Source organism: Chaetura pelagica, unplaced genomic scaffold, assembly GCF_000747805.2.
Source record: "Chaetura pelagica isolate M959 unplaced genomic scaffold, ChaPel_1.0 scaffold169, whole genome shotgun sequence".
Taxonomy (NCBI): Eukaryota; Metazoa; Chordata; class Aves; order Apodiformes; family Apodidae; genus Chaetura; species Chaetura pelagica.
Window position 1 is genome coordinate 143,227 of NW_009954616.1, and position 21,781 is coordinate 165,007.

At 39.1% G+C, this 21,781-nt stretch overlaps 1 protein-coding gene across 1 annotated transcript in view; it reads right to left on the reverse strand.

The window, feature by feature from the left end:
• Positions 1-21,781, reverse strand: part of PDE8B (phosphodiesterase 8B) — a 40,986-nt gene that overhangs the window by 15,296 nt on the left and 3,909 nt on the right. The window contains exons 2-10 of the mRNA XM_010005538.1: positions 20,842-21,032; positions 18,501-18,560; positions 16,904-16,961; positions 11,947-12,035; positions 6,660-6,738; positions 6,014-6,154; positions 4,809-4,897; positions 4,112-4,181; positions 60-102 (exon numbers count right to left, since the gene is read on the reverse strand). Of these exons, the coding sequence (XP_010003840.1) occupies positions 60-102; positions 4,112-4,181; positions 4,809-4,897; positions 6,014-6,154; positions 6,660-6,738; positions 11,947-12,035; positions 16,904-16,961; positions 18,501-18,560; positions 20,842-21,032 (820 nt within the window). The remainder of the gene's footprint in view (positions 1-59; positions 103-4,111; positions 4,182-4,808; positions 4,898-6,013; positions 6,155-6,659; positions 6,739-11,946; positions 12,036-16,903; positions 16,962-18,500; positions 18,561-20,841; positions 21,033-21,781) is intronic.

The window sequence follows — 21,781 nt, forward strand, 5'->3', positions numbered from 1 at the left end:
AGCACCTGGCCAAGACCTTAAGCACAGCAGCGTATAAAAGTAAATGACAGTATTCTAACCTGGCTGAGAATTGTCTCCTGTGTACTTCTCATCATGGTGACTCTTGTAGAGATGAAGATGCAGCGAGGGTAAAATATATATGTAAAGAAAAAAGGTATTAAAATATTTTTAAAGGGCTACATACAACACTGTACTTATCCAACACTTACTGTTCAGTTATTAAGAAAATCCAAACTGTTTGGCAAAGACTGTTATTTAGGTGTAATTATACATTAGGAAATAATATGAAAGTAAACAGATAGACAATACAGGAAATCGCAGCTACCACAGTGCTTTTAGGTACTAAGTTCCTGTTTAATGGAAAGGAAAAAATCCCAATTTTCAAAAGTAGTTTTCTGTAATTAATAAGAAGGGAAAAAAAAGGATGAGGAAATCCTCTACTCATGCTCCATATAAATCTTGTTTGAAGGAGTGTAAGGAATGACTCTTCCTCCAGAAATCTGATTTTTAAAACTTAAATGCCTCTCCTGTAATCATGCAAAAACTCTCAGAGAAATCGCCTCATCCGAACAGGGTAAAATTGAGGAAACTTATCATATATGGCACAGTGGGACAAGGCATCTGAACTGCTCATTCCCATCCCTAACTGGAGCATCTCTCAGAGCCCATGATTGGTATGTGTACTGCACAACTGGGAGAAAACATTTGCACAGTCCACTAAGTGCTATAATAATAATAATAACAACAACAACAATAATGACAATGATGACAACAATGACAACGACAACAACAACAACAATAATAACAACAACAGTCCCAACCATATTTCAGTTCTGAATCACAGAATGTTAGGAGTTGGAAGGTATCTCAGAAGATTATCAAGTCCAACCCCCCTGCCAGAGCAGGACCAAAAACCAGGTCAGATCACTCAGAAAGACATCCAGACAGGTCTGGAAAGTCTCCAGAGAAGGAAACTCCACAACCTCTCTGGGCAGCCTGTTCCAGTGCTCTGTCACTCTCACAGGAAAGAAGTTTTTCCTCACGTTGAGGTGAAAATTCCTGTGCTCGAGTTTGAATCCATTGCTCCTCATCCTGTCACAGGGCACAAGTGAAAAGAGCTTGTCCCTGAATACTTCTACTGGGACAAACCTGCATAGTTCTCACCCTTTCTGCAGGCATGACCTGAAACAGCCTCTTAAAGGAAGCGATAAAAGCAGTTAAACAGTTAATCTTGGGCTAATATGTCCTTAAGAGGAGAAACCGCCTTTGTTGTAAATTTACCACCACAACCACCTTTGTTGTAAATTTACAAATGTGCACATGCTGAACTCTATTCTTCCAGGCCTCAAATTGAGAAGGGAAGCATGAATCACTCCCTGGACTTCAACACATGGGAATAGCCACACAAAAGCAATATTCACAAATCTTCACTGTAGGAATACTGAATACACTCTCAGGAGTATTTTTAAATTTTTTTCCATGCATAAATGTAACATGCTTAGTTTTTGTATGTGATAAATCTGGCATAGAAATCCACAAAGGTTCCTGCACAGTGACCTCTAATCATACTGTGAATATTCTTTAAGAAGGCTGTCAGTAATGACAAAGAACACAGCTACACTTTTAAGGTGGAACAATGGTAGGTGATGTAAAGATGTTTCTAAGTCTGCATACAGTTTCTCAATGCTGACATTGAGCCATTTATAATTATGTTGATGCTGTGAAACATCAGAGATTTGCATAAATAATTGAATCATGACAGCTTTTACTGCTCTGAACTATGTAGTTTGTCTGATGTCCTTTTTTCCTTCCATAAAAAAGTATCTGTGGCTTGAAAAAAACTTAATTTTTATTTTATTTTTTTTTAGGGTGGAGAAAAATTCTACTGCTGCCAGTATTCTGGCATGGATTTTAGGAAAACTGCAGTGTCCAAATGCTGATCAGGTCTGATACCACCACACTGCTATTGCAACAAATATAACTCCAAGAAATCATGACTATCCTGTAGATATGCCTGTATGTCACCATCACTGCCCATCTAAACAAACAAACAAACAAACAAACAAACAAACAAACAAACAAACAAACCCAATCTCTAACCAATTTAAAAATTTTAAAAACACCCATGTCCCCCAAATGCCAAGACACTGCTTTAAGTTTTCATGCAATGCAAGAGCACCTGCTGCTCTACTACAGTTGGAAGGTATTTCTACCACAGAAGTGAAAGAGAGTAATTATGTAGTTCTGTTGGATGCGCCTTGGTTTTTCCCCAATGGAGCTTAAATCTCCACGGATCATGCTTTCTATTAGGCTGTGGTCTTCAACCTTTGCAGTAGAACTCTTCATCTGTGGAGATCCCTTCAAAGGCCACATTCCCTGGCCTCAACAACTGTGTAAAGCTCCCCACACCTATAGCTCATTGCATTCGTGTTTATTTACCAATAACTGCTTATGAACCAACACTAAAAAACATAAATTGATGGTACTTTCCAACAGTGCCAGTGGTACAGAGAAAATGAGTGTGGCCTTCTTCACTAGTCCCTAACTAAAACTTGTTTCTAAAGCTCACTGGCTTAGGCAGCCCAAAGAACTGGGCAATGAAAAACAATAGAGAAGGACTTTTCTCTATATTCTAACTGCTGTTTGTTGCAGATGGCTGCATGTTGGTAATTGTTTTCTACTGACTATCTTGCACTAAGAGTATCACATCCATACTACCCTTTATCAGTCTTTCGGATGTATGCATTAAAGAAAAAACATTGAATAGTATCACAGTTTCAAATCTACTGCAAAGCAGCTATAAATGAAACAACAATGATGTTTAAATAACTAATTAAAAAGAAATACGTGTAACATTAGCACTGCAGCTGTTACAAAACTCTCTTATATCCTAGCCTGACCACTTTAAAACATCCTGCTACTCTAAAATATACTTCACTGCTAATGCCAAAATCCATGTTTTAGTTCAAATATGAGGTCAGTTTAAAACATCCTGAGCTTTGTTTTTCAGTGATAGACCTTCAAAGTTCTTTCAAAAGTTGTGCAGCTTTCTCCCTTGACTTGCTATTACCCACTCCCACAAAAAAACTTGGGCAAAGTTTCAACAGTCAGATTTTACAGAATATCACCTATGAACTTCTTCCAATAGCAGAAGTCTTCCAAGAAGGTATTAATATTCAGTATTATTGTTGTACTGAATATGAGGCAACTATAATAGTAAAGACTTTCTAGATACCTTTTATGCACATGTATCTTTACCCATATCATGGACAAAAGCATCCTGAAATTCTAAAGAAGCCTAGAAACATAACAACTCTCAAAGAGCATCTGGAAACATACCATGTTTTCCAAGCAGGTCCTCTGTCTAAAATGTTGCCAGTTACTTCCTATACTCCCTGTTGCTATCTCACCCCTATGCACCACAGGCTAAAGGTAGATTTCACTTCTTTGCCCACAAAAGTCCAAACTTCTTAACTCTACAGGCCATCTACTAGAATCTTTTTGAGGCAAAACATGTGATATGATCATATGCTTCAGAAGTTTAGAGAGGGAGGAAACCAGGGCAGATGACAACAAACAGCTCTCTATCCCACCAGGACCTGCTTGGATGGGTATGTGCCTGGATTGCAGAGAACAGGGTCAGCTGCTACTGATAGTTTACTTGGGTTATGGTTTGAATTACACCCTTCCTCAACACGTTATGATGACCATGCAATGTTTCAGATCCCACATGAAGGCTTCACTTTATTCATGACCCACACATCGGCAAAACTGAGCCCAGGACAATATTAGACACAAGCACACCAGACCAGGGTGGCAAGAGCAGCTTTAGAAAAAAGTCCCTGAACTCCCTTCGGACTATGGTCTATGTTGCTTCACAGAACCACTGGCTCCATTGTCACATCCAGGTTCCAGAGAATTAAAGTTTTTCTCTCTCTACTGAGCAGTCCTACAAAAGAACAGCCCATGCAAGTGCTGACGTTTCCTTGATTGCTCCAGCAATTAATCACAATGTCATTGACAATGTAGATCACATCTGCTTGGAAAAGTATCAATTTCTAAACAAAAACCACAATTTACTAAAAGCAATGAAGATTGTGACATGAAAGACATACAATACCTGTTTGTTGTTTTCATTGGCCCAATGCAGCCTTTTGAGAGACACAAAGTGTCTTATTTTCCTAGCAACAGAAACAATCACTTGTTACCATATCAAAGGGTAAAGAGAGAAGTGAAGTGATCCACTATTTTCTGAAGCAGAGGTCTCCACAAGACACGGCAAGCTCTCTTTCAGCATTACAGCTATGTTTTTGTCCCAGGATACCTGATCCTTTTACTCTTGCAGGAATTCCCCTGCACATCGGGGAGCAGAATTTGGCTATGTGCCCATTGCACACTGCAAAAGCATGAAGGAAGACATAAAAGCCTGCACACAAGCAAGGGGAATTGCCTAGCTACTGATCCTTCCAGCTGACCAGGTAATAGTTTGGACACTGCAGAACGACTTCATAAAGAAATGCATGGTAACATGAACCTACATGTGAGCTTGCAGGCATCTACAGCAGTAAACATCATTAATTGTTGTGACTATACAGTTATTTTAGCCAGCATATGATGACACCAAAATGGACAAACATCAGGAACAAACACGACCCTTCAATTTTGCTTATTCTTTCTGCAGTGCTTGAAGCCAGCTGTTACATCATCACCCTGCCACTACATGCTTAGAGGTTCACTTGCAGATGGAAAAAAACAGAGAAGAAGCCCTAAAAAATAGAAAGCAATTATGTTCTGGACAATTTAGTTACCCTCCTTGACCAATCACAGGTGTTATCTTCACATGCTGCTGGATACTGTCTCCTGATTTTCTTCTTGCATAGTAAACTCCTTGCCATTCCTATGCAAACACACACAACAGAGGCAGCATCTAAGAATACACAGCTTGCAATCAGATATTAATTTATTATGACATAGTCCTTACCCATAGTTGTATATAGTATATAGTTGTATATAGTTGTATATTATTTTATATACATTTTCATATATTTTTAAAAAGTGTAAAATTAATTAGTACAGAGTATCACCTTTAGCAGGCACTTGCTAACATAAGGACAGTTTAAATATGTTTATTTTGTGAGACAGTACACAATTTTTACAAAGACATTCAGGAATCACCTACTTTGAGGGGTTACAAACATTCTTGTTTGTTATCATGAGCAGTGGTGGCTGCAACACACCTGGAGAAACTTCCCTTGGGAGCATCAGAATTAAACTCTATACTGAGCACCATTCAGCTTTGCAGCTGCCAGTCATCAAGCCATAGCACACAGAATTTCAGAAGCCCTATGCCTAAGGATGCCCTTCAACTAACCACATGTAATCAACAGCCCATTTTTGCTCCATTACTGTTTTCCCATGACCATGGATATCCAAGACACTCCAGATCAGCAACGAGAAAACAATTTCTTCATGGCATCTTTTACTCTATTGTCCCACACAAATGCACATTCCTCTGACTGGCCATTAACTTTCCCTTCATCCCCACTGCTGCAGGACAGCATCAAAAGCAAACTCCACTGGGTGATGGCACATTTTGATCACAACTGGTATGTCACATGGTGCTTAAAGCATGCTGTCAGTGAAGGCTGTGCAGTTAAAATAGAACAGTTAAACCTTTTGTTTGGATGATGCAGCCACCTGAGGGACTGACTGAGGGACACATTGTTATGTTCCAGCTAACAAAAGCTCCATGGGCTCTAAGTGAAACAGAAATGCAGAAAATATTCATAGGCTGATCTTAAGCCAACAGAAGTTTAGTCAGATCCTAAAATCAAAGCCAAAGAAAGGTGTAGTCACTTGTCTGAGGCATGGGCTGTTGTGCTCCTAGGGCATCTCAGGGGCAGAATTGTAGTATTATATGTGCACTCCTGAAAAAACACATCTTGAGCTCATTAAAAATAAAGCAAAATAGAAATATGAAGAAATTTTGCATTAGCTTATTTTATTTGCTTACCTTTCCTTTTTTAATAAATGTGTTGATAGTGTCTAAAAGATCTGCACCATTTTTATCACTTTTTGGTAGTTCAGTAAGTTCCTTGCCAATAAGTTCTCCCTTGGGATAACCCATCATCCGTTCAAAGGCTGGATTAACATACTGCCAAAACAAAGACCACTTTAGGATAACATGAAAAAGAACATACTCAAAGGATAATTACTCACATGTGAACTACCAAAGCATTGCAAGTTACATCCCCTAAAACCATAGCCACACATCCCTACAATTCAGTCTTTTCCATATATGTAATGGTGAAACACTTTTTTCAAGTAAGGAGCAGAACACAGAAGGTGATATGTAAGCAGTTATCAGAAGGCATAGAAAGAGAACAGAACTCTACTGTATAGTTTATCTACTTCTGCTACAGATTCACGCTGGTTACTCAACTGAAAAACTTAATTTAAATAAAGTTACTGAAGGAAGAGTCTTAAAAATGAGGCAAATGTCAATGTGCAGCATCCAGAAATAAGGCAGTTAATGGCACATGGCTTTCTAGTGGGCAACAAAACTGACATACTGAAACAGAACAGAAACTACTGAGCTGAGAACTCTCAGGGGTTTTTCTCTCCAAGTTCTAGAAAACAGTGAACTTTTTTGCCCCTACCTGAATCACATGATCTTCACTGGTTATTTCTATAGCTTCCTGACAACGGTCTAATGCCATAAACACTGCATTACAAGCTCTGAAAGTAGTAAATTATTCACATTAGTTTTATTGTTGTAACATTTTTCTCACTGTAAATACATTGTTACAATGTACTTATCGGTAGATGAATCACAAATTAGCATCTTGTTTTGACTAAACCATGTCACTACCTCCATTATGACTTTTTTTTCAGGAAATTCAGCTTCAGATGTGTTTTTACTGCGAATGGCATTGTAAAATTGCTCATGGGCACTGCAGCATCTTAAAAGTGTATTTCTTCCTCCATACATGCTTTTGACAGCAGGAACTAATAACTAGCAGTAAAAATTATAAATGGCTGTTACATCAGAATAGAAAGTTTTGTGGTCATTAAAGATAGGGAACATAAAAATCATCACAGCGGATATATACAAAGTTTTGAATACAGCAAATAGATTGGAACTATCAAAGAACTTGTAATACAACATAATTAAAGGAAACAATTCAAGCTATCTGAAAGTCCTACTCAGGAAATTTTTCCTGCTTTCAAATAATAACTCGGTGACTTAATTTCCATACATCCTTTTATTAGGGGTCAAAATAACCTTTGTTTTTTGTGGTTTCATTTTGTTTTGTCCAGGGTATTGTGGTTTGGGCCCAACACAACAACAAAGGAATAGCCCTGTGGCCTCTCACTCAACTCCCCCCCACACACACACACTGTGGGATGAGGACAAAGCTCATGGGTTGAGACTAAGGACAAGGAGGGCTCTTCACCGATTAAGGTCCCAGGCAAAACAGACTCAACTTGGGGAAAAAATAATAATTTAATTTCACACTAATCAAACACACCGAGGACACAGACACACACAGAGCAGGGCTTGCATATGTTACCCCACCCCTCCCTTCTTCCCGGGCCCAAATCCCTTTGTTCCCAGTTTCTCTCCCTCCTTCCCCCCAGCGGCACAGGGGGACAGGGGATGGGGTTTAGAGTCAGTTCACAGGCTGGTGGTTCTGCTGCTCCTTCCTCCTCAGGAAGAAGGATTCCTCACAGTCCTTCCCTGCTTCCCCATGAGGTGCCTCCCATGGCAGAGAGTCCTCCACGAACCTCTCCTTCCTGAGTCCTTCCCACAAGGTCCGGAGCTGCTCCAGCCTGGGCTTCCCACAGAGTCAGGGGCTGCTTCGGGAACAAACTCCCCTGGCCCTGGGGTCTTTCACAGCTGCGTGATCAGAATCCACTGGCAGCAAATCCTCTGGCCACAACATCCAAGTCCCCTGGCCAAGTTTCCCCCTCCTGGCACCTTCAGGGAATGTTCCACCACGTTCCTCCACGAGTGCAGGGGCACAGCTGCCATCTCGCCATGGGTTGCAGGGAAACTTCTGCTCGGGCACCTTCTTGTCCTTCTTCCTCACCAACCACCAGCACTGCTCTGCCTCTCCAGCTCAGCTCTTCTCCCCCAAGTCCTTCTCTGCTCAGGTCTCATTTCAGTTCTTTCATATGTTTATCACTGAGGTGCATCTATTGTCCCTCTAAAGGCTCCTTGGCTGGGTTTGTAGCAGGGGAAGCTTCTCCACCTCTTACTGGAGGCACCTCTGGGATCCTTCCCTTGCTACCAAAATCCCACCAAACCAGAACACTAATGCAGAAAACCAAAAGCCTTGCCTTCTTGCTACAAAATTTAAATTACTGAAATTCTAATTTAAGCATGAGGGGATTAACATAGGCTCTTAATACTAGAAAAAAACATAGAGCAGAGTAAAAGAAACAACTCAGGCACACTTGCTTTGATAGATGTCAGTACTTCTTTGATTTGGACCCAACACAAACTAATTGTCTTCTCTGTACCTCTCCTCACTGCAGGGAGCATAAACGCACCATGCTTAAGCATTCTTGTATACAGTTTTTACCTAGAAGGGACACCTTGCTCCCAGACTGCACAGTGGGGTTTGAATTAATACCAATGACTAAGAGATAAGAAGCACAGGACACTGCTGGTTCTGCTCATCACAGAACTAATAAAAACCAAATAGGATACACAAAGAAATACACACAGAGACTCAGACATGCAGCTGCGTGAATGAAGATCTGCAGGAAAAAGTGTTGTAACCAGAAGATGACAGGAGTATTTCATCTTGTACAGTAAAAGGAGCTCACAGTGTAATTTTGCAAGTGATTTTCTAGCAGTCCAAGCCAACTTCCAAGTGTGATATTGTCCTGTGTGAAACAACTAATTTATCTCAATGACAGATGCCTGTCTGGTACATCAGCTGCAGACAATTGTCATTACTTAACATTTCTGCAAGAAAACATACAGCTACATTGGCACTATTCAAACCTTAGTATTTTCATTTGGTCTGGCAACCAAGCCAGCAAAATAACAAGTTTAAGTGGCCCATATCCTCTTTGATTAATACACAATTCCCACAGACACCCAACTAAACTTCAAACCAGAAGAACCTACATGGAGAGGCGGAGTCCCTGCTCAGAATGGGAAGACACTTCTGACCACTGACATGGCCTTGCATTTTGCTTTCTTGGGCTAATTCTACTTTTTCACCATGTTTCATTTGATCTGAACACCTTAAATACCCCGGCTTTAATTCCATTTACTAACTTCCTGAAAATACTCTCTTCCAAAGCTGTACAGAAGACCTACCAAGACAGCAAACAGAGCAGAGACCCAGTGGGGTATACATACAGAGCACCACCTTTCCCCCCCACGAATGAAAATATACGGTTGAAAACAAATTATAAACAAATGTCATTACCAAACACTGGTTCTGCTTAGTTTGTAATGGCAAATCCATTTAGAGCACCTGCCTAATCAGGCAAAGGCAGGGGGAAACCCTCTGTTGTAAGACACCAGGTTCTCCAAGTTACAAACATGTTTTTCAGAAAGTTTATCTTTTAAAAGGCTACCTCAGGCCCCAGATCTTATCACAAGTGTTGCTTCCAAGTGTTACTGTGCTTGTTATATGGTTAAGAATATTTAACTATTGAGCTGTCCTGGGCCTGCACCTATTACACTTTTTAAACTACTTCACTATTCTGGGACTTCATCTGTCACTGGCAGTAGCAAACCAAAAAAAACCCTTTTTTTTTTTTCTTTTTTTTTTTTTCCACCCATAACATTTTGCAATGCTGCTAGAGATTCCCAAAACAATGACATTCAGAGGTGATGAGAATATACACACACACAAATGTATATAATGTGCATTATCAATATACAAAAGACATGATAACACAGAATACATTTTATATGATAATTTTATATGAATTTATTTACATAAATTGGAAGAAAGTAGGCTCACAGTTCATGTAACTACATTCAAGAGAGCGAAAGCAAGCAGATTTACAAGTGGGTGGTATATTGCTGTTTCCATAAACTATATGAATTAAAGAACTGTCAGTAGATTAAATTGTTTCCTTCCAGTTTTAATGAACTTTTAGATTTTTTTTTGTGATGGCTATAAATAAGCTTGCAGAAAAACATGGTAGCCAACATGAATCATGCTCCTTGTGTTGGAGTTTTAATTATCTGCATTCATAATTGGTACTACTCATGTGAAGATGCTCAGATCCACCCATAACATTTTGCAATGCTGCTAGAGATTCCCAAAACAATGACATTCAGAGGTGATGAGAATATACACACACACAAATGTATATAATGTGCATTATCAATATACAAAAGACATGATAACACAGAATACATTTTATATGATAATTTTATATGAATTTATTTACATAAATTGGAAGAAAGTAGGCTCACAGTTCATGTAACTACATTCAAGAGAGCGAAAGCAAGCAGATTTACAAGTGGGTGGTATATTGCTGTTTCCATAAACTATATGAATTAAAGAACTGTCAGTAGATTAAATTGTTTCCTTCCAGTTTTAATGAACTTTTAGATTTTTTTTTGTGATGGCTATAAATAAGCTTGCAGAAAAACATGGTAGCCAACATGAATCATGCTCCTTGTGTTGGAGTTTTAATTATCTGCATTCATAATTGGTACTACTCATGTGAAGATGCTCAGATTGTATTCACATCTTGTTCTTGAAATGAAACATATAATACAAGCACTGGGTGTATGAATGACATCTTAATCTTTCTATATAAAAACTGATGTTCCTGATCTATGCTGACTTAATGCAGAAGTCACTTATTTCATGTTGCATTTATAACTGAACAACAAATCCAGTCATAACCACCATAATACCTAATGAACTTGTAAAATTTCACAGCTGCTTTATTTTCCTGCCAAGTTTTAGAAAAGACCCATTAAAAAACCAAGTGAGCCCAAATTCTATTTTTTTTCTCAAAATTTTACTTGCATTCTGCATGCACAGAGAAGTAGGCACCTGAAACTTTAGTCACTTTGGGATTAGTTTGCAAATAAAAACTTACAAAAATCTACTTCTTAAACAGAGACTTTGAAACCTGTAGAAAAGTGACAGTGTTTTCTATAGATGGAACTGGAATTAATTTATGGAACCCAGGGACCTACACCTTCTTTGCATGACACTCAAGGGCCTTTTTGTCCATATAGTTGAATGGCAAACATATTAAAGGCATGTATAAGCACCTATATTAGATATGAAATTAGCAACATTAAATAAAAAGTTATAAGGGAATGAATGTAATTTAATTTCTTGCTAACATAAAAAACTGTAATTCTGGTCTGTCAATTCATGCCCAAGCAAGAAAAGAACTCATGGTATGAAGAGCTGGATCAAGATTGCTCAACGTGTCAAATACGAAATCTCACACATGAGATCAAGAATGACCATGTTTTTATTTACAGCACATAAACCTTACACACAAGACAGCATTTAAAAAATGCTACCCTTTTAATTAAAAGAGTAGAAGTTCTTCTGCAATGTGTCTGCTGAAGTATCTTTCCTTGACTGTACTGCTGGTAGTAGTGGCTGCTAGAACATTGCCAAATTCAGTATGGGCAGCTCAAGACGCATGGGACACAAACAAGCATCAGAATAAAGGACATGTACTCCATTTTACTTTAAGAAAAGCTGTAATTTAAACCACCAGTGAATAAAACACACACAGACCAAGCTTTCTCAGGGTACTAGTTTCTAAGGCACTTAAATTTGTCCTTTGCAAAAGAGCGGAAGAAGGATATAAGGGTACAGCATATTAGTCAACATACAGATGCAAAGCACATATATGGGTAGTTGGGAAGAAGCAGGAAGCAGCCTGATACAATTATGCAGACCAAGCAGTTGATGTCTCACACTTACATACCGTAATTTGAACTGAGATCGCACCTCCCCATGTTCCATTTGAACCAGCTCATTGTAACAAGCAGTTATGCTGCTATTCTCCATGAATTGCTGGAAGACAAATCAAGAGTGCATGAAATAGATTGGAATGGTTTTGAACTGTTATTTCTGTTCCTGCATCTAAAACTCTAACCATACAAACAGAGATGGGATGAATCCAGCAAAGGGCCGCAAAGGTGATTAAGCACCTCTTCTGTGAGGGTGGTTGAGAGAGCTGGGACGATTCAGCCTGGAGAAGAGAAGGCTGAAGGGGGGGATCTCACCAAGGTATATAAATATCTGAAGAGAAAGTGTAAGAAGACAGAGCTAGCCACTTTCCAGGGGTGTCCAGTGACAGGTCCAGAGATAATGGGCCCAAACAGAAACACAGGAAACATTTTTATTTTTTTACTGTAAGGGTGACTAAGCACTGTCATGGGTTGCCCAGGGAGGTTGCAGAGCCTCCATCCTTGGTGATATTAAAAAGTTCTGTGGGCATGGTCCTGGGCAACCTTTGGTTGGGCAAGATGACCTCTAGAGGTCCCTTCCAACCTCAACCACCCTGTGACTGTAGAAATAAAACACTTCAGTTGTACCTTTCCTGTTCAGTAGTCATCTTTTGCCCAGGAATAACTTCCTAATTATTAAGACAACTTGGCTATCTAAATAAAAAGCAAGTACAGAAATATGCTAAAACCTCACATGTGAATTTTCCCATCTGGTTGTAGCAACCCAGTTAGAAACAAATCATCTAAAAAAACCTCCAAACACAGTCTCATAGAAAATAATTTTTTTCCCCTTTCTTGCATTTTTGAACACCTATCCTTAATTCAGAATGGAAATGAAATACCATAGAGATAAAAAACATTCATGCTAAAAAAAAATAAAACAAATTAAAAAACAATTCACAAATTTCATTTATTTTCAAGCAAATATTGCAGCTGAAGCACCAAAGGTGAAGCACTTTTGCACCACAAGGGATCTCACTGAGTTGCCACTGTGAATTCAGAAGTACAGAAAAGTCAGGAGCGTGATGACAACAGATAACAAAATTTTATATATGCCAGGCTGGAGAGAATGTCCTCTCTTTGTTAGGTAAAGGCAGTAGACTGGAAGTTTCATGCTTGATCCTGATAAATCAGAAACTTTATGTTGATACAGAAGAAGCTGGTTTTCTGACTTCTCTGACTTTAAACTAGTTAAAGTTTACCACTTGATAGAGAACTTCTGGTATTAAGAGCTAAACTACTCCTTTAGAAATACATGCACTGACTCTAGTTTACACATAAAATACTTTGCGTTGTCACTAGCTCTCACAACACAGCTGCAGGTAGAGCCCAGAGGAAGCACTCAAGCTTCTGAGAAACAGGGAATGGCTTCTAAGAAATCTCCAATTCTGTGTACGAAAATTGTGGCTTAATACCAAGTAGCCAGTAAATTGTAAAAAAGTAAATTTAAAAATACCCACTGACATAGGTCTGCTTTGCTCCTCAATGTTAAGATGTTAAAATATTTCTGTAACTCTCACTTCACACACTTAAGCGAATGCATGGGAAACCAAAAGGCATGGTATCAAGGTGGAAGAAGCAAAGGTGCAACTGATGTCATGTTTTTGTATAACAAACTGTCTGCAAACAAACTTGCCTTCTATAGCAGTGTAGTTTTAGGGTGCTCTTTTAAATATCTAAATTTGCTTGTGCTAACTGAAAGCAATATAAAAATAAAAACCATAAAATTTTAAAATCATGGCAACCAGTTTTACAAATTAAGCTCACTCGAACACACTAGTGCTCTTTATAAATGGAATTTCAAAGTGGTGCTGTTTATTGACAGAATTTAGCCCCTGCTGTTTACTGACAAAAATCAACCACTGCGGCGGCACAAATCTTTAGCTAAGAACCAAGAATTGCAGCTTGTTGATGTGCTGCTCTTAACTATTGTACAGTCTTCTGCAGATGCACAGAGAATTTTTATTTAAGTTTATAGTACTATTGCCATTCATTAACTGGCTCACTCAAAGCTAAGAAATCAATTTGGACTTGCAAAAAGCAGGAAACATTTCTGCTTCTAATCTGTGCATCTGAATGAGGCACAAGAAGATGAAGATCTATTAACTCTCAGATATTGAAAGGAACAACAATACTTAATTTTTTAAAAAAAGTTTAGTATTTATACAGTACATTTTGATTTAACTAACATATACGCTTAAATTGCATTTTACTTCATTATAATTGGACAGAATTATAATGAAGTACAGAAGCTGACCCAAGGCACAGAAGGTATCTGCTAGGAGGAATGCATAATTCTCCTTGCTTAGCAACAAGTATTAGGTTTAATATTAAATATTAACATTAGGTATTTTGTTGCAAACCAGAAAGTTTAATAGTAACTGGTCAATGAGAACCAACATTTGTTTAGAAAAAGAAATAAAGTTGAAAATACAAGACAAGATTGTAAGTGAATAACTGCATACATTAAAGTCCTCTGCTTGTTAATTTAAATAATAGTTAAAAATGAGTCAGGAAGCCAAATCACTTATATAAATTAGCTCCTCTTAAGTAGGCCAGTACTATTAGATTTATGTGGCTGAGAGGAAAATAAAAAATCAGCATAATAAATGTACTGCTTTAACAAACCATTAATAAACAGACACAAAAGCTGTTAATGTTATAAGGAAAAAATCAGAAAATGTAATAAAATAGGCTTACTTGAGAGGAGGAAGAAAAAACAGAAATAACTTAGCATAAAGAAAAATGCCAAAGGAATGTATGACATTAGCAGAAAATCTCTTTCTGTTCATAAGAGCTTTTTATGATCCCAGTGATCCAGATCTGGATACTGATCCATCATCACGGACGCAATTAGAAAAAATGAGGAGTGATTTATTTAGGACTACTTACAATATATTCTAGGTACACATAAACATAGAAAGATATGACTTTAACGTAAGTGTATGTCTACATGAAGGTAACAGAACATTTTATAGCAGGATAATCAGTCATTCACAGCACGAAAAAACCCCCACAAAAAAGTGATTTGCAAGAGTATCCCTCCACAAAGAGTTCTTCAGAATCTTTAGATCCAAATCTGATATAAAAAGTCTGGTTTTGTCAACAAAATGCTACAAAAAAGTGACAGATTAATTGGCTAGAAGCTCAGACTCTTTACTAATGAAGTTGGAGATGCATTTAGAAGACAGCAAGCACCAGACGGAGTTATTGCATTCAGTGTTTTGTCAAGGAAAGAGGAGGAAGATGATAAGCAAAAATAGGTCAAACACTGACACAATAAATAGCAATAGTGCAAAATAAAGCCACCAGAAAGACTGGGGTGTAAAAATAAAAATAGTGAAGAGAAACACATTATTTAAACAGATAGGATTTTCAAAAAACAAATTTCATCTTTCTTCTGAGGAAGAGATTCCCTGCATACATTGTCTCCATATTTGAAGAGAGGTATTTTTAAATCTATGTGTGTATGTGTGGTTGTTTTGTGCTAATGGATTTAGTCCTTATTGATCCCTCTCCAAACCAAAACAATTCCTGTGTCCACACCACTGTGAAAATAGGATCTTTGACAGCAGATGTGTTTTTAAGGCTTAAAAACAATTGCAATAGGGAATTTCTATATTATTCAAGGTCTCTGAAAAATTTGGGGCAGCTAGAGGGAATGGTAAGAGCATCTCTCAGGTGCAAAAAGATTTTACTTCCAAGATGTATCTCAGAGCTGCACAGTGTGGTCTCTGCCTCTGCTGAGTATTACACCTACAGTAACAATCTAGCCCACAAAACATATTGCCCTGCACTGCTTTTAAATGAAACACCAGACATGAGAAGAAATAAAGACTTCTTTGCAAAATGTTAAACCTTTTTTTTTTTTTTTTTTTTTTAGAGGGAGAAAACTACACTAAGGAAGCACTGGCATTGTTGGGTGGACCTTTCACTTAGCCTCAGCTTTTCCAATTTTCAGACCATCTATGAGCTTCAGAAATGCTTTTGCGTTTAATGCTTTTCCCCCACAGTACCCTTGCAGGAAATGCAAGATCTGTTACCTTTTTTTGGACATGATCTGCAAATAGTGATTCTGGTGTATGTTCTGCTTTGTAAAGAAATTAAAACTAAGTATCAATTAATGCAGATACTGGACTCCGTATGAGCATATTAGCATAAGATTCTGCTCTTCCTTCTCTGATTTTCCTTACTACAGTTAATTGTTCTAACTATATATAGTTGATTCTCCCTACTTACAGTGTCTACTGGTGTGCTTCTATCACTTCAATACATAACCCTCCTTATAAATGGTTAACCTTAATATTCCAGCTGGCTTATATTACATTAACATAGCATTAGTATCCACACAAAGGATGGAAGAGGGTAAGCAATTGAACCTAGGTTTTCAGAACTGAGAACTGCTGTCCTTCTGCTCACCCCAATAAAGGTGTTTTGAGGAGCAGTATGAACAGTTATCTTCCCTTCTGCTGCCTGAACAGGGGAGTCTCTAATGCTGTCCCGAGAAGAACAGGTGCAAGCCAACACAACAGACCTCATGAAAAAAAAAAACAATGAAAAAAATTCTTCACATCAGGAGGAGCTGGACTAGGCTTGTAGTCCCTTTACATGAGGAATCCCAGCAGTCTGAGACACACAGAGATGTCTGTGTGACTAGTCCCCCATCATTGCTCTTTTAATGCCATCATAAAAAAGGCCATGAACTACAAAACCAGACCACAAGTAATAAGTCTCACTATTCCTGATTATTCTGGAAGGAACAGCTAGATGATGCACTCTTTTATTTCCTATGCTTCTTAGATACATCGTTGAAAAGAAAAAAATGCCCAAACAACAGCCACTAGTTTCTCACCAATAATTTTTTGACAGAAACAAATACATAGCTTTCAATTTGAGGTTGGCTACTATATTAAATATGTAATTTATACCTACCCTATTAAAGCCTGCATTAAGAAGGGGAAGAACAGAAGTCTCCTCATGGTCAGCAGACCTACAAAACAAAATAATAAAATAATTTAGGTTGGAAAAGACCTTTAAGATCATCGAGTCCCACTGTCAATACTGCCAAGCCTACCACTAAACCATGTCTCTAATCACCACATCTACACATCTCTAAAATACCTCCAGGGATGGTGACTCCATCACTTCCATCAGCAGTTTGCTCCAATGCATGGCAACTTCTGGTAAAGAAATTTTTCCTAATAGCCAATTTAACCACCCCTGGCACAACTTGAGACTGTTTCCTCCTGCCCTGTAGTTTGTTACTTGGGAGACCAACACCCACCTTGTTAGAGGTTGTGATAACGTCTCCTCTCAGCCTCCTTTTCTATGGAATAAACAACCCCAGTTTCCTCAGTCACCTCTCTGGACTTGTTCTCCAGACCCTTCACCAGCTTCATTGCCCTTCTTTGGATATGTGCCAGCACCTCAATGTCCATCTCATAGTGAGGGGCCCAAAACTGAGCCCAGTGCTCGAGATGTGGCCTCACCAGTGCTGAGTGCAGGGGCACGATCACTTCCCTACTCCTGATGGTCACACTATTCCTGATGCAGGCCAGGATGCTATTGGCCTTCTTGGCCACCTGGGCACACTGCTGGCTCATGTTAAGGTAGATGTCAACCAGGACCCCAGGTCCTTTTCCCCTGGGCCAGCTTTCCAGCTGCTCTTTCCCAAGCCTGTAGCATTGCTGGAGGTTGTTGTGGCCTAAGTCCAGAGCCCAACACTTGGCCTTGTTGAACATCATACAATTGAACTTGGCCCATCGATCCAGCCTGTCCAGGTCCCTCTTCAGAGCCTTCCTGTCCTCAAGCAGATCAACACTTCCACCCAGCTTGGTATTGTCTGCAAACTTACTGAGGGTGAACTTGATCCCCTCATCCAGATCATAGACAAAGATATTGAACAGCACTGCTCTGTTGTACGGCCACGTGACATTTAAGAACTAGATGGTATCAGTCTGACATAGTTGCCTAAACATAATGAATGCAGTGAGAGCAGTCTCGCATAAAATACACACATAAAATCTTATTTGAAGGCATCTAATAGAAATGTATGTAAGTCAGAAAGAATCCTGCATGAACACATGGGCTATGAATTACTGAATAAAGATTTCAGGACAACATTTTGTTGCTTTTGGTACCAACAGGATTGAATTTTACTCCATTAGTCAGTTCCCTAATAACCACAGTGTGGTTTCTGATCTAGTTTTTCCCTTTAAAAACTATTACAAGACTTTCTAATTTTTTTTTCTTTTGAAACCAACACATAGCTTTCTAAATTTTCGTAGTATGAATCATTCCATTATGATCCTTAGAAGGTGATTGCAACAGCAGTAGTCAGTATAAATGGAAAGTCATAAAATACTTAAATAGGCCACATAAAACATCAATACCCCATTACAGGCAAAATAACATCAAACTTCCTCTTATAAGGCCTGCTACTAAGATGCTTTCTGTTACTAGATAACTTTTATACATAATATTCTCAAAAAGGTAAAAAAAAAACCTTTCAGGAAACAGTAATACATACATGCGTGGAACCACAGCAAGTATCACAGTGTGCTCTGATGGTTTTGTGGCACGAATAGACCTGACGGAACAAAATTTCTCAGTTACACCACATGCCTCCTCAATGTTACTTTGAGTATCTTCTAAGACAGTGTAAACCAGGACTGAAAGAGGCTAGAAAATAGGATATCACACTGCCTAAACCTACGTAACCCCACTTTGACAATCCGTTTCCATTTTGCTCCTAGATTCCTGATTTTGCTCAATGCAGCGAAAAGGCAAGAGCTCAGAAAGCATGGGACGGCAGATCTTTAAATACACTCTTATAACTTAGGAAGAGTTTTCTCTGTTTACTTAGATCATGTGGGGCATAATGCCCTGAATGCGTGGGTTGAGAAAGATCAGGCTATACAATGCATTTTCAATACTCTTTAGTTAACTTAAACAAAAATCTCCAGCACTTTCTTTCATATTTATCATTGTTCTTCTAGGTATCGTAGCATTTTCTTTAGAGGGTGGGAAGTGCTTTTGGAGCATGTAAATAAAAAAAGTTGGTATGGCAAATGTATATGATGGACTATCATTTATTAAATACTGGATAAACAGAATGTTATCACTTTACATATTATTGAGAAACTGAAAAAATATGACCAACTTTCAGAAGAATCACAGAATTGTCACAGTGGTTGGAAAAACCTCTAAGATCACCAGGTTCAACTGTCCACCCAGGAGGAAAAAAACCCAACACAATAAAACAACCAAACAAAAACCCCACACCGAACCACCAAACAAACAACACAACACCACCCACAGTGCCCACTAGAGCATGTCCTGAAGTGCATTGTGTACACTTTTTAAAATATCTCTGGGGATGGTGCTTCCAACACCTCCCTGCGCAGCCTCTTCCACTGTCCAACCACTCTTTTGGTAAAAAAATTCTTTCTAATATCTAGTTTAGACCTCTCCTGGTGCTGCTTCGGGCCATTTCCTCTAGTCCTGTTATTCACCTGGAAGAAGAGGCCAACACCCACCTTCCTACAACCTCCTTTCAGGTAGCTGTAGAGGGCAATGAAGTCTCTCTTCGGCCTCCTCTTCTTCAGACTGAGCAATCCCATTTCCCTCAGCCACCCCTTATAGGCCATGTTCTCTAGACCCTTCACCAGCTTCATTGCCCTTCTCTGGACTCACTCCAGCACCTCAATGCTGTTTGCTTTCTTGGCCACGTGGGCACACTGCTGGCTCATACTTAGCCAGCTGTTGACCAATACCCCCAGGTCCTGTTCCTCTCGGCAGCTTCCCCAAGCCTGTAGCATTCCCTGGGGTTGGTGAGACCCAAGTGAAGGACACAGGACTTGGCCTTATGGAACCTCATACAGTCGGCCTTGGACCATAGATCCAGCCTGTCCCAGTCCCTCTAATGGCTAAAGATAACTTTTCTCAGTCATGTCATGCTGTCCTGAATAAACCGTCTTTATATTTATTTGTTGGTCTTCTAGAAGAATTGGTCTTTAGAAGAAAACCAGCACAAATATTGGAGCTTTAAAATACTCCCTGTCATAAACACAGCAAATTTCAGCTCATGACGGATTGAGAAGCACAGCATGGTGTGCGGTACAAAATGTTTGCTTGAGCTGAAGCAGTGCATTTTAGCAAAGAACCCCCATTCTAAGCACTTGCAACCTCAGAGTTCCTAAGACCGTCCTATCAGGAGTGATGTGAACTTGTTTGAAGAGCTAGCAGTGTCTGACTCAGTGGACAAACAAACACATTCTTTTTAAGTCCTGCTCATTCAACCTTTGCTGCTGCAGTAAGCCAGGAAAGAAGTGAGCACAGACAGCAGGAAACCATTCCACAGCAGGGAACATTTGAACACCAGGAAGAAATTCTTCACCATGAGGGTAGTGAGGTGCTGCAACAGGTTGCCTAGGGAGGTTGTGGAAGCCCCCTCCCTGGAGGTGTTTCAGGCCAGGTTGGATGAGGCTTGCGCAGTCTGGTCTAGTGTGGGGTGTCCCCGCTCATAGCAGGAGGGTTGGATCCTGATGCTCTTTAAGGTGCCTTCCAACCCTAACCATTCTATGATTCTACAAACAGCTCTTGGCTTATGCTCTGCTAGAAGCCCATGACCTAAAGAGAAAATTCTACAATTCCGCTTTACCAAAAGTGTATTTTTCATATCACTGTCACCTTACAGGTGTATGCAAATCTCCTGGCCTCAATCCCCAAATGTCCATTTTACTATCATTTTGGGGGGTTATTTTTTGTTTGGGTTTCATTCCCTCTATTTTCTCTTTTTAAAATTAGGAGGTTTTGTTTTGTACAACATATTCTGAAGTTCAAGGTAAGCATAAGGTCCTTTAGGTTACCTGCAGACAGCTTCTGCATCAAAATATCTGGAGTTCCTGTGATCTATAACAATTATTTCCTGGTGCTTATCAAGAAAACATTCAAGTGCTGACTCTGGAGTCCGGGCGATATTGCAACTGTATCCAGCTCTGTCACAAGCCCACCAGAAACCATCACTTTGGTTGTCTTCTTTTGCAAAGACCAGCAAAACCTGCAAAGCATGCAAAACAGGAGCACCACATTAAAGATACAACACAGTTTTCTGCAGGGTGCTCATCTTAATGAATGCTTCTGCTATACATAAGGTTGAGTCTGCTGTGAAACTGGGAAGATTGAACTACAGATTATAAAACAGCTGATGCAGTAGCACAACTTCCTTAATAAATAGTGATCATCAGTAGATAATCAATAGTTAACTGTGTAGGACTGATATTTAGGACAAAACCAGATGACGAGTCTCTTCTAACTCATGTTCAAATTAAATTAGCAGAAACCAAAAGAAGGTGGGTAGATGTTCAAAACCATTGTCACTCTCATCAGGCCATCCCAGCTACACACACCTTTAATTGTAGAGAATTGTCTGAAATGCAACTGCCTTAATTACTGCTCTTCAGGGACAAACCACTAACGTAACACAGTTTTATTCATGATTTCTCCTTTGATGTACAAAAAAATGGAGGTAGCCCATATTCTTTCAAAACTGAAAACAACAACCGACAAGTGGGTATGGACAGGGATGGGGAAAAAATATTTCAAACATCACAATTCTTACTCAATAAATTGTCCCTTATGTAAATACATAAAGTAGTTTTGACAATTTCAACTGAACAGCCACACAAGATCAGGTAGGATGTGTGCTGAGGCACAGTTCTAGAAATGAAATTGATGCTGTAGGAAGTCTGCTAGCTGAGATATAGAATACAGGCTGAAAACAGCCATACATGTGTGCTGTTTATGTGA